This window comes from Jaculus jaculus, chromosome X (assembly GCF_020740685.1).
Source record: "Jaculus jaculus isolate mJacJac1 chromosome X, mJacJac1.mat.Y.cur, whole genome shotgun sequence".
NCBI classification, from domain to species: domain Eukaryota; kingdom Metazoa; phylum Chordata; class Mammalia; order Rodentia; family Dipodidae; genus Jaculus; species Jaculus jaculus.
In genome coordinates this window covers 2,350,094-2,362,523 of record NC_059125.1, presented here as the reverse complement: position 1 = coordinate 2,362,523, position 12,430 = coordinate 2,350,094, and the positions used below count along the sequence as shown (strand labels likewise).

The following is a 12,430-nucleotide window of genomic DNA, read 5'->3' as shown; positions in this document are numbered from 1 at the left end:
AGAGGAGGCGGCAGCGGCAGTGGCAGCAACAGCAGCAGTGGAATAGACAGACACCCTCAGCAGTGAGGGGGGGGGCGGGTGGGCAGTGCTTTTTCCTAGGGACCTCTTTATATCTGGGCTGATTACGGAAGGTGCTGCCCATTCTGGAGGGGAGTCTAATCCTTCCTGGAAATGCCCTCACAGACCTGCCCAGAGATTTGTCTCTTAGTTTTCTAATTCCAAACAAGTTGATAATCAAAATATACTTGTGGCCCGGCATGGTGGTGCATGTCTTTAATCCCAGCGTTTGGAAGGCAGAGGTAGGAGGATCATCATCATGAGTTCGAGGCCACCCTGAGACTCCATAGTGAGTTCCAGGTCAGCCTGGGCTATAGCAAGACCCTACCTCAAAAACAAAACAAACAAACAAACAGATATATATGTGGCATTTTATTGTGACATCTTTTCAATAGATACTTGTGTCTTCACCTGATAGGTTAGAGACTTCCTTTCTTTTCATTCTTTGACAGGGTTTTACTGTGTAGCTTAGGTTGGCCTTGAACTTGGTTGGTATGTATCCCATACGCCTCCAGCTCAGAACCTCCTGCCTCAGCTTCCTGTGTGTTGCTATTGTAGGCAGGTGCCACCATGCCTAGTCAGATCATTCAAAGTATCCCTGTGTATATGTCAGACCACGGAGGTTTGTTTTCTTACAGCACTGGGTATGGAACTCGGGGCTCTAGCTGTCGTAGACAAGTATTCTGTTACTTAGCTGTGCTGTACCCCAGCCGCTAGCTACCATTTAATTCATGGAGGAAATGTGACCTGATTTCCACATAATCCACCGAGGTGAAACTTCTGAAAGTCACCCCACTTACAAACTGCAACTTTCTGATAATCTATGCTAGCTATAAAGAGGGTAAAGAAAACTTGTTATTATGTTCAAACACTAAGAACACATAGGATAACTGAACTTTTGGAGTTTTTCTCAAACATTCTCACATTCAAGGGTTTAGAAAATCTTCTACCTAAGTAGCTTGGATGAAATTGCAAAGGGAGAGGTCTCCCTTTCCACTAAACTTCCTGCTTCCTTATGTTGACATCAAGAACTGGGTAAGTTGTCACTGAACTTGAGAGTAGGGTAGCCTAAGCTATGTTCTAGTCCCAGTTTATTTTTAATTTTTTTTTAAAATTTCTGGCTTACTGAGACAGAGTGTCAGGTAGCCTAGGCGGGCCTGGAGCTCTGAGGACGCCCTTGAACAGTCCCACCTCCCCAGTGCTCAGGTTCCCGGCGTGAGCCACGATGCCTGCCTCCAGTCCCATTTCGACACGAACAAATAGTAACAATAATAGTGATTTGTGATTATGCTTGCACAGTACTTTGTAGTTTGCAACATATTTTCATGTTTGTCTCATTTTTATCTTCCTACATGTGCAAGGGTTTTTTTCTTTCTCCTTCCTTTTCCTTTTCCAGTTTTTGACATTGAACTCTTGATCATCTTGCCTCCACTTCCTCAGTGTTAACATTACAGGTATATATCACTGTGCCTGCCTGGCTGTCCTAGTGTGTGTGTGTGTTTAATGTTTTATTTTTATTTATTTGACAGAGAGAAAGAGGGAGAGAGAATGGGCGCTGCAGGGCCTCTAGCCACTGCAAATGAACTCCAGATGCATTCTGCACCTTGAGCATCTGGCTAACGTGGGCCCTGGGGAATCAAACCTGGGTCCTTTGGCTTTGCAGGCAAGCTCCTTAACTGCTAGGCCATCCCTCCAGCCCATTCTTTAAAAATTTAATATATTTATTTGCATTAACATGCACATTCCAGGGTCTCTTACTGCTGTGAATTGAATCTGAGCTGTCAGACTTTGTAAGCAAGAACCTTTAACTGCTGAGCATCTCCCATGCCCTTGTTATTTATCTATTTATTTACTTATTCATTCATTCATTCATTCATTCATTCATTTGTGAGAACCACTGAAACAAATTCCAGTTGCAAGCATCACCCTGTGCATCTGGCTTTATGTGGGTACTGGGGAATTGACCTCAAGTCCCGAGCCTTTGCAGGCATATGCCTTAACCACTGAGACATCTCTTAGCCCCTGTTTGTGGTTTTGACACTAGGTCTCAGTATGTAGCTCAAAGTTACTTGGAGCTTGTGGTTCTCCTGCCTCAGCCTTCTAAGTGGCTGGGATCATAGCTGTGTACCACCTGATTTAAATTTTCTTTTCTTTTTTTGTGGCATGTATACACGTTCTCAGGTGTGGGGCTCATGTATGTGCAGGTATGTATGCACGTGTGTGGAGGCTAGAGGTTGGTTGATGTTGCATGTCTTCCTCACTATCCACCTTACTTACTGAGTCAGGATCTCTCACTTGAACCCAGAATTTACCAGTTTACCTCGTGTAGCCAGCCAGCTTGTTCTGGGGATCCCCTGTCTCCATCTCACAGGCACCGAGATTACAGGTAGTCTGCAGTGCTTGCCCAGCATTTACATGTGTGCTGGCCATCTGAACCCAGTTTCTCATACTTGTACGGCAAGTGCTTTAGCCACTGAGCCATTGCCGCAACCCCGCCACACCTGACTTAAGACAGTGAGCTTTTACCACAGCTTTTGGATGACCAAGCTAAGAGTTTGGTAAGTTAAGTAAGTTTTGCCAAATGGAGATATATCTTAAGTCCCAGATCCCTTCCTCAACCTTTTGATTTTTTGTTGTTGTTTTTGGTATTTCAAGGTAGGGCTCACTCAGGCTGACGTGGAATTCACTATGTAGTCTCAGGGTGGCCTTGAACTCACGGTGATCCTCCTACCTCTGCCTCCCGAGTGGACGCACATCAACTTCCTTCCTCAACCTTTTGACAACCTTCCATGACACAGGTCCTCCCTTATTTCCCCCTTCTGTGTGCCACCAGGACATCTGGGCAGTGTGTGTCTGGTAGCACGTGTGTCTCATAGAATTTGATCACTGAGGATTGGCAGACAGAAACCACAGTAATAGAAATGAGGAATGCTTAATGTAAATCAAAATTTAGTAAATTGGCTCAGTTGCTTATTGTCTTATCTTACTGTAAAAGCAAACTTGAGCAGTTGCCATAGAGATTGTAAGCTTTGCAAACAAAATGTAGTTACTCCGTAGCTCTTGATGAGACAGTTTCTCCGGCCTTTATTCTCAGTTACTCAGAATGCTGAGGCAGGATTGTTTGAACATTGTAGGTTGTAATTAGCGTCAGGTTCTTGTTTGTTTAGATTCATTATTAATTGGTAACTACTATAGGTAAAAACAAAACAAACAAAACAAAAACACTTTAAAAACAAACAAGAACAGCATGTAGAGGAGCAGGCATTGAGCACCTCCAGGACAGAGGTGGAACACCTAGGAAATTAAGAAGTCCCTAGACTTCCTCCCCAGTCCTCCAAAGCTTAGATGCACATCTTGATAGTGTGTGTATGTATGTGTGTGTGTGTCCCTGTGCCGTCCTCTGGACAGGGGGATTCAGCGAAGGCCACCCGGCTGCTGGCAAGAAGGAAGCTATCTCCTGGGGTGTCCATGAAGCTCACAAGGAAAGCTGGCCATGGGACTCACTGGGAAGCCACCTGAGGGATTGTTGCTAAAAAAAAATCACTGGGAAACCGCCCACAGTGGCCCCACTGAAACCTGCCAGGAAGGCAGTGTGAGTAGGTATACTACAGGATTGCATGTCCCACAGGGCAGGCAGAGAGGAAAGCATGCTGGGACAAGGAAGGGAAACCAGTTTTCCCTCAGTGTCCCTGCAGTGCCCTCTACTGACAGCTCTAAGCAGGTGCTGCTCACTCTTCATGAGCTGTCTCTGAGGCAGTGTAGACTGATGGTCAGGGATCTATTTGTCAGATGGCCTGGTCCTCAGACGTTCACTCCATCTGGAGAGCAGGCCCCCAGCGCCGGCCTTTATATTCCTGATCACCATGAAATCTGTCAGCCATGTTACAGAATGCCCGCCTCTGTCTGGTCTCCTGTCCAGCTGGCCTGGGTGCTGAGCCTGCCCACCCATCTGGTAAATGATCCACCCAGACACAGTTCTCACAGTAAAGGAGCTGCCTGCTCCCTGTGCTTTCTAATGGTTGTCTGAACAGCCCTGGCCCTGGTGCTTACCTCCAGAGGCTAAGGCTCATGGAGGGAAGGACACCTCTTTCCACATTTCGGTGGCTACCTACTCCCCACTGCTCCACCTGAACTCATCACCAAGCTATTGTAAGAATTTCAGTGACCTGCGGCTGGGAGGTTGCTCAGTGGTTAAGGCACTTGCCTGCAAAGCCTAACACCCTGGGTTTGATTCCCCGGTACCCACGTAAAGCCATATACACAGAGTGACACATGCATCTGGAGTTCAGCTGCAGCCCTGGAGCTCCCATGGTCTCTATTTCTCTTCTGTCTCTCTGTGCTTACAAATAAATAAAAATATTTAAAAGAACAAAAAGAATTTCAGTGACCTCTGTCCATTATCTGGCTCTGTCACTTTGTTCAGGCCACATCTACCTTTCTGTGTCTTTGGGCCAAGTGTGACACAGCCACCATTCAGGGAGGGACGATAGGATTGTCATTCTCTGTTCTTTCTCACCGATGGATGGTCCACTTCTGTCCAGGAAGAGCGCTGAGGGTATTTCCCACGAGTCATGTTTCCGTTTTACAGGATCTGAGCTCAAGTATAATAAGCAAAGGACTTAAGGCCAGCTGAGGAGGCAACTTTACCACCATCCTCTCTAACGAAAGCCATGGCCTGCTTATGTACTTAGGTAGTTCTCTGGAAAGTGAACTGTTCTGAAGATGGCTGTAGCTGATAGCTTTCAAGTGTGACTCATACTTGATTTTACAAAACACCAGTCTTCTGGTTCTTCCCCCTTTCCTTTTTCTCCCCACCCCTTTTTGTGAAGTAGGGTTTTGCTCTAGCCCAGGCTGACCTGGAATTCATTCTGTAGTCTCAGGGTGGTCTTGAACTCATGGCGATCCTCCTATCTCTGCCTCCCATGTGCTGGGATTAAAGGCGTGCGCCACCACGCCCAGCTCCCCCTTTCACTTTGATATTTGTGCATTGGGATGTTCCATTTTCCTTAAGCATATATCTTCCATCAACATGGATGGCAAGGATAAGTCTCCTTCCCTCCTCCTCCCGAGGTCCCTGCCTACCTTAGTTGTCTCTGCCCAATATCCTTTTAGACCTGTTTTCCTCTGTAAAGAACACTGCAAAGACTTTTAGGGCCAGGTGTTATTTTAGCATTTTTCCTTCTCCTCTTCTCACTTCTCTTTTGACACAGGGCCTGATTGTGTAGTCCAGGTTGACCTTGAACTTGCAGTCCCCTTGCCTCACCCTCCCAGTGCTAGGCTTGAGCCACCACACCGGCCCTTGTAAAATGACAAGAATTTCTTCGAGGCATACAAGATTAACCATCCTCAAGCACTTGCTTTCACCCTAAGCTCATGTTCTATGTCTTTGCCTACCCTCTCTCTTCTACCCCCTCCGCACAATAGAATAACATCCACGGTCTGACTCAAGGTCAAGTTTCCAGTCTTCTCACTTTCCGCTCTTATTGTCACACTCTTGCACACTTTACACTCTTCACACTCTGCCCACTGACTCATCCCTCAGGCACGCTTCTCCTTCCTGCCTACCCCTTCCCTCACATCAATCCCTTCCATCACATCCGAGGAATGTCCTCCCAGTCCTACCCCTTTCCTTTCAAGCTGTGCTCAAGACCACTTTCTGTTTACAAAGCCTTTTCATCTACACTTGAAAGTGGCCCTTCACTCCCACTGCACTGCGCATCTGCTTCCCTGCAGAATTCACATTCTTTGCCTTTAGAGTTTCTCCTGGGTTAGAAGGGTCTGTAGTATTGCCACTGGAATATAGTGCACACACTGGCCTTACCTTGCAGACACAGCCATAACAACATGGGGATTATTTTTATAGTTTTGGTTTTTGTTTGAGACAGGATCTTACTGTGTAGCCCTGGGTGGCCTTAAACTCATAATCCTCCTGCCTCAACTTTCTGGAATGCTGGGATCGTGATGTGTGCCACTATATCTGGCACTTTTTGTAATTCTGTAATGCATATGAGCTACTGAAGGCATGAGTGCTGGAAGCCACAGTCAAAATATAGAGTGGAGCACTAGAGAGTAGATTTAGTTGTTAAGGCTCTTGCCTGCAAAGCCTAAGAACCTAAGTTCGATCCTCCAGGTCCCACATAAGCCAAATGCACAAGGTGGTGCATGTGTCTGCAGTTGTTTGCAGTGGCTAGAGGCCCTGGCATGCCCCTTCTCTCTTTCTCTCTCTCTCTCTCTCTCTCTCTCTCTCTCTCTCTCTCTCTCTCTCCATCTCTCTGTCTCAAGAATAAATAAATAAATATATATATTTTAAAAGCATAGAGTGAAGATTTGCAAAGCTTTTTCTTTCCTTACTGCAATCCCTCCTCACACACAAATATCCCAGAGAAACTTTCACTTGGCAGTGAAGCCAGTGAAGAAAACAGTACTACTTTTATCTCCACAATACAAACACGTTTTTGCTGGGAAATGTAGGTGGGGTGTGGGTTGAGGGAGATAGATGGGTGTTGTTTTTGTAGAGGAAGACCTTCAGGGATCTTTGCAGCTGAGAAGGTATAAGTCTCAGATGGCAGCAGTTTGCCAGAGTGTCACACAGGACTTGTTGTGCAAGCATTTGTGGGAATGAGACTGAAAAACCCATGCGTCATGGCTGAGTCAGACACAGGTAATGTGTCATCCTGAGGAAGCACTGCTCTAAAAATCATCTCAGACCAGGCGTGGTGAACAGAAGAACTTGCCTCAAAATGAGGTGAAAGGAGAGGACTGACCTGAAAATTGTCCTATGACACACACACACACACACACACACACACACACACACACACATTTTTTTTAAAAAAAAAAAGATTTATTTGGGCTGGAGAAATGGCTTAGTGGTTAAGTACTTGCCTATGAAGCCTATGGACCCAGGTTCAAGGCTCGATTCCCCAGGTCCCACGTTAGCCAGATGCACAACTGGGCGCATATGTCTGGAGTTCGTTTGCAGTGGCTGGAGACCCTGCTGTGCCCATTCTCTCTCTCTCTATCTGCCTCTTTCTCTTCAAATAAATAAAAAAAATTAAACAAAAAAAGATTTATTTATATTTTATTTATTTATTAGAGACAGGAAGAGGGGGAGAGAGAGAGAAAATATGTGTGAGTGAGAATGGGCATGCTTGGGCCTCCAGCCACTGCAAAGGAACTCCAGACACATGTGCCCCCTTGCACATCTGGCTTACGTGGGACCTGGAGAATCGAACCTGGGCCCTTAGGCTTCACAGGCAAATGCCTTAACCGCTGAGCCGTCTCTCCAGCTCCCCCGCCCCCACTTTAATAAAAGGCTCAAGACTCTGCAAGTCATCCTGATTTTGCCTAAAGATTTTCTTGAAATCAGAAGTGTTTGGGTGGGCTGGAAAACTAGCTTAGTGGTTAACAGTGCTTGCAAAGCTTGTCAGCCTGGGTTCAGTTTCCCAGTACCCACATAAAGCCAGATGCACAAACTGGTACATGCATCAGGAATTCATTTGCAGTGGCAAGAAGCCCTGGTGTGCCCATGCACACTCGTGTGTGTGTGTGTCTCCTTTTCTCTCTCCTCACAAAAAAAGTGTTCAAAGCCAGGCTTGGTGGCACATGCCTTTATTTCTAGCACTCAGGAGGCAGAGGTAGTAGGAGGATCACCATGAGTTTGAAGCTACCCTGAGACTTCATAGTGAATTCAAGATCAACCTGGCTAGAGTGAGACCCTACCTTGAAAAACAAAACAAACAAATGTTTAGGCAGATGGCACAAATTTAAACTTTAGCCCTTATCATTCTTCTTTTTTAAAAATATTTTTATTGTTATTGATTTATTTAAGCGACAGAGAGAGCAAGACACACACAGAGAGAGAGAGAGAGAGAGAGAGAATGGATGCGCCAGGGCCTTCAGCCACTGCAAATGAACTCCAGATGCCTGCGCCCCCTTATGCATCTGGCTAACATGGGTGGGTCCTGGGGAATCGAGCCTTGAACCAGGGTCCTTAGGCTTCACAGGCAAGTGCTTAACTGCTAAGCCAACTCTCCAGCCCTCGTTCTTTTTTTTAAAAAATATTTTTATTTACTTACAAGTGGGGGAGGGGGGAAAGGAACATGCCAGGCCTCTTGCTGCTGAAAACAAAGTCCAGAGACTCCAAATACATGTGCCCCTTTGTGCACCTGGGAATTGAACCCAGGCTGTTAAGCTCTATAAGCAAATATCTTTAATTACTGAGCCATCTCACCATCCAACATCCCATATCATTCTTTTTTTTTTTTTCTTTTGGTTTTTCAAGGTAGTAGGGTCTCATTCTAGTCCTGGCTGACCTGGAATTCACTGTGTAGTTTCAGGGTGGTCTCGAACTCATAGTGAACTCACTCTTACCTCTGCCTCCCAAGTTCTGGGATTAAAGGTGTGTTCCACCACGCCAAGCTCTGTCTCAACTTTTAAAACAAGTTATTGTCAACAAAATTGTTTCATATTTTTGTTAGGAATTGTCTTATTTTTAATTTATTTTGTTTGTTTATAGTCCTGGAGATGAACCCCAAGAAGTCAATGCATGCTAGGCAAGTGTTCTACCACTGAACTACATCCCTAGCCAAGCTTGTCTTTTCTCTTGTTTTTAAAAATATTTTATTTATTTATTTACTTATTTGAAAGAGAGAGACATTATATTGAAATTGGGCATGCTGGAGCCTCTAGCTGCTGCAGGTGAACTCCAGACACATGTGCCACCTTGTGCCCTTGTGCATCTGACTTATATGGGCCCTGGGGAATAGAACCTGGATCCTTATGTTTTGCAGGCAAGTAATTTAACCACCAAGCCATCTCTCCAGCCTTTATTTTTTATTTTGAGACAGATCTCACTAAGTTGCCCAAGCTGGTCTTGAATATATTCTGTAGTCCAAGCAGGACTTGAACTGATCCTCCTAATTTAACCTCCTAAAGGAGCTGTACAGGCTTGTGCCACCAGGCTCAGCTAGCTAGGATTATTTCTTTCATGTTGTTCCTATAGTCCTACAGTAAAAAATTGCCCTTAAACCCAAGAGTGCAGTTTTTCTGGAAACTTGGTGGAGAATTTAGGAAGATAAGATTATTGAGAGACAGGGTCTTACTCTGTAGCCCAGACTGGCCTAGAATTTGTAGCCTCAGCCTCCCAAGGCCTGGGATTACAGGTGTGCTATACCTTGGAGGGCAAGGCAAAAAAGTATCTTGAGGTAGAGACCATCTTGGACTACATAGCCAAAGGAGTGACTTCATAGACTGTACACTGATGGCTTACCACCAGTCATTCATTTGACAGCGGGTTTCTTTGCAGTTTGTAAATCTGGTTGGGGTTTTGGAGCAATCCAAGTGGTAAATATTTTTGGCCTTGTGGGCATAAGAACTCAGTGCTGCTTTGTAGCACTATGTAAATGAACAGGTATGGCTGCATTCCAGTGAAACTTTATTTACAAGGACAGCAAAGGCCCCTGGCTGGGTTTTGCTTGGCCATCCACTTGCCAGCCAATCACTTGAGTAGAAGACAAGCTTTTGTTTGGTTTTTTAAGGTAGGGTCTCACTCTAGCTCAGGCTGACCTGGAATTCTCTGTGCAGTCTCAGGGTAGCCTCAAACTCATGCCAATCCTCCTACCTCTGCATCCCAAGCGCTGGATTAAAGGCGTGCACCACTACACCCTGCGAAGACAAGCTTTTGGAAGGAGGGTAATTGCTAGGGTAACCAGGGTTAATTGCCATTGTATAGTGTAACTATCAGATCAGGTTTCCTTAAGGTCAGAGTTATAAAATGGGCGATTATCAAGCAGTTAAGCTTCAACCCCCCCCCCCCCCCAGTGGAATCCAGGGCCTTGCACATGCTAGGCAGGCTCTCTCCCTTAGAGCCACATCAGCAGCCCAACATTCGGCATTTAAGGAATCTAAGACATATCAGAGCAGGCTATGCTCAGCACTCAGTAGTGCACATCTTAAGATACACAGCATAGCATAATTATCTGGTTAGGACTCTTAAAGATTAGATACAGGCCTTAGCATGCAGTGAAGAAACTGGAATGTTTATGGGAAGCAGGGAAGCACTGTGCAATTGTTGATTTGGAAAACATTGTGGTGTTTCCTCACAGAGTTAAATACCGTTACCTCAGGATCCAGCAGCCCTACTTCTAGGTACATACCCAACAGAAGTTGAAAAATGTGTCCACATTAAACCTGTGCACTAATGTCCCGAGTAGCACTCATTGTTCATAATCAACAAAAGCAGAAACAACTCAATGTCTGTCAGCTAATGGATGCATGAACAAAATGGGCTGCATTCCTACCATGTTATTATTCATCCATAAGAAGTAATGGTGGGACTGGGGAGATGGGTTCAATTTCCCAGTACTCACATAAAGGCAGACACACAACGTGGCACATGTGTCTGGAGTTCATTTGCAGTGGCAAGGAGTCCTGGCAAGCCTATACTCATTCACTTAGTCTCTTTTTAATCAAATAAGTAAATTTAAAAAATAAATAATGTGGGCTGGAGAGATGGCTTAGCGGTTAAGAGCTTGCCTGTGAAGCCTAAGGACCCCAGTTTGAGGCTCAATTCCCCAGGACCCACGTTAGCCAGATGCACAAGGGGGCACATGTGTCTGGAGTTCATTTGCAGTGGCTGGAGGCGTTGGTGCGCCCATTTCTCCCTCTCTCTTTCTCTCTCTGCCTCCTTCTCTCTGTCTGTCGCTCTCAAATAAATAAATAAAAATAAAAAAATGTAAATTAATAAATAAATAATGGGGCTAGAGAGATGGCTTAGCAGTTGATAGTTGCCTGCAAAGCCCAAGGACCCAGGCTTAACTCCCCAGAACACACGTAAGCCAGACATACAAGGTGATGCATTCACACAAGGTGATACATAAGGTTTCAGTTGCAGTGGCTGGAGGCCCTGGCGTGCCAGTTCATTCTCTGTCTTGCTCATAAAAACATTAAATAATGAAGTACTGACACATGCTATAGTGTCATATACATGCATGAATATATATGGTGTCGATACACACAAAAAGCATTATGTGTGCAAGAAGGCAGACATACAAGGTTTCATGTTGCATGGTTCTATGTAGGTCAACTTTCCAAAACAGGCAAATATGTACATTAGAAACCATGTATATTAGTAAGTTTGACACGGCAGTGCTGTAGACCTGTAATCTTAGTGACCTAGGGAGAAGCTAAGGCAGAAGGATCACAAATCCAAGGCCTGTCTCGGTTATAGAGTAAGTATTAGTAAGCTTGGGGTGGGAGTAGAGAGAGCAAGTGGGATGGGGATATGTAGCTCAGATGTAGAGGCCTTGCCTAGCGTGCGTGAGGACTTGGATTCAGTACACAGTACAGAGAGACAAGGGTGTTGAATTTGCCAGAAGTTAGGAGGATTGGAACAAGACTGTTAGATGAACATGAACTTTCTTTCGAGGTCAGGGAAATGTTCTACAGTGGATGGCAATAATGGCTGTATGAACGTGTGCTTTGAATGACATCATGCCACTTGAAATATATCTCAATGAAAGCATTACAAAAACAAAGTTATAGGGTTAATATATGAAAACAATTAATAAATAATAAAATGGTCTCAAATTAGTTATCAAGTGGAAGAAACCCAGAAAAAGAATCATTGTTTTTGGATGCCATATTTTCAGTTGTATGTGTTTCTGAGTCTTGCTTATTTCCCTTGGTGAGCATACATATGTCCTAGGGGAGGTCAGCAAAGGCAAGGATGCAGGCAAAACATTCAGTTAACATGACTGGTTCCTTGGTAGGAATTAGATTACCTCCAGAGCCTTGTTCCCTCCACATTCCCCGGGCCCAAATGAGTCCTTGCACTCCTGAGTCATCCTGAAACCCATCCTGGTGGCCCATGACTTCCATGAGTTCTGGGCTTAAATTCCCAGTTGCATTGCTAGGGATGTGCTGTGACTCAAGAACGCTCACTGCAACCCCCTTCTCTATTCCAGATTGAAGAAGGAAGCAAAGCCGCAGCAGTTGACAAGTTGCTGGCTGGAGACGAGATCGTGGGCATCAATGACGTGGGTCTCTCAGGGTTCAGACAAGAAGCAATTTGTCTGGTGAAAGGGTCCCATAAGACCTTGAAGCTGGTGGTCAAAAGGTGAGATGTGTACCTTTTCCATGTTTATCAAGACAAACAAGAGAGACTTAAGTATTTAACTGTCAATCCTGCATGACTTGAGTCTGTCAATGCAGACTTCTCAATTTGTGTGTGCACTTAGCATTATAGAGTTCCCTGGATAGTCCTTAGGGACTGCTCCTGGATCCCACTTAGATATCAGAACCTACATATGCTTAAGTCCTTTCTAGAAAATGCTGTAGTATTTGCATATAAGCTAGGCACATGCTCTCATGT

At 45.0% G+C, this 12,430-nt stretch overlaps 1 protein-coding gene across 2 annotated transcripts in view; it reads left to right on the top strand.

Annotated features, from left to right (window-relative positions):
• The window catches only part of Shroom2 (shroom family member 2), a 197,769-nt gene that overhangs the window by 82,255 nt on the left and 103,084 nt on the right, over positions 1-12,430 (top strand). For both annotated transcript variants that reach the window (XM_045140089.1, XM_045140087.1), the window contains exon 2: positions 12,024-12,175. In XM_045140089.1, the coding sequence (XP_044996024.1) occupies positions 12,024-12,175 (152 nt within the window). The remainder of the gene's footprint in view (positions 1-12,023; positions 12,176-12,430) is intronic.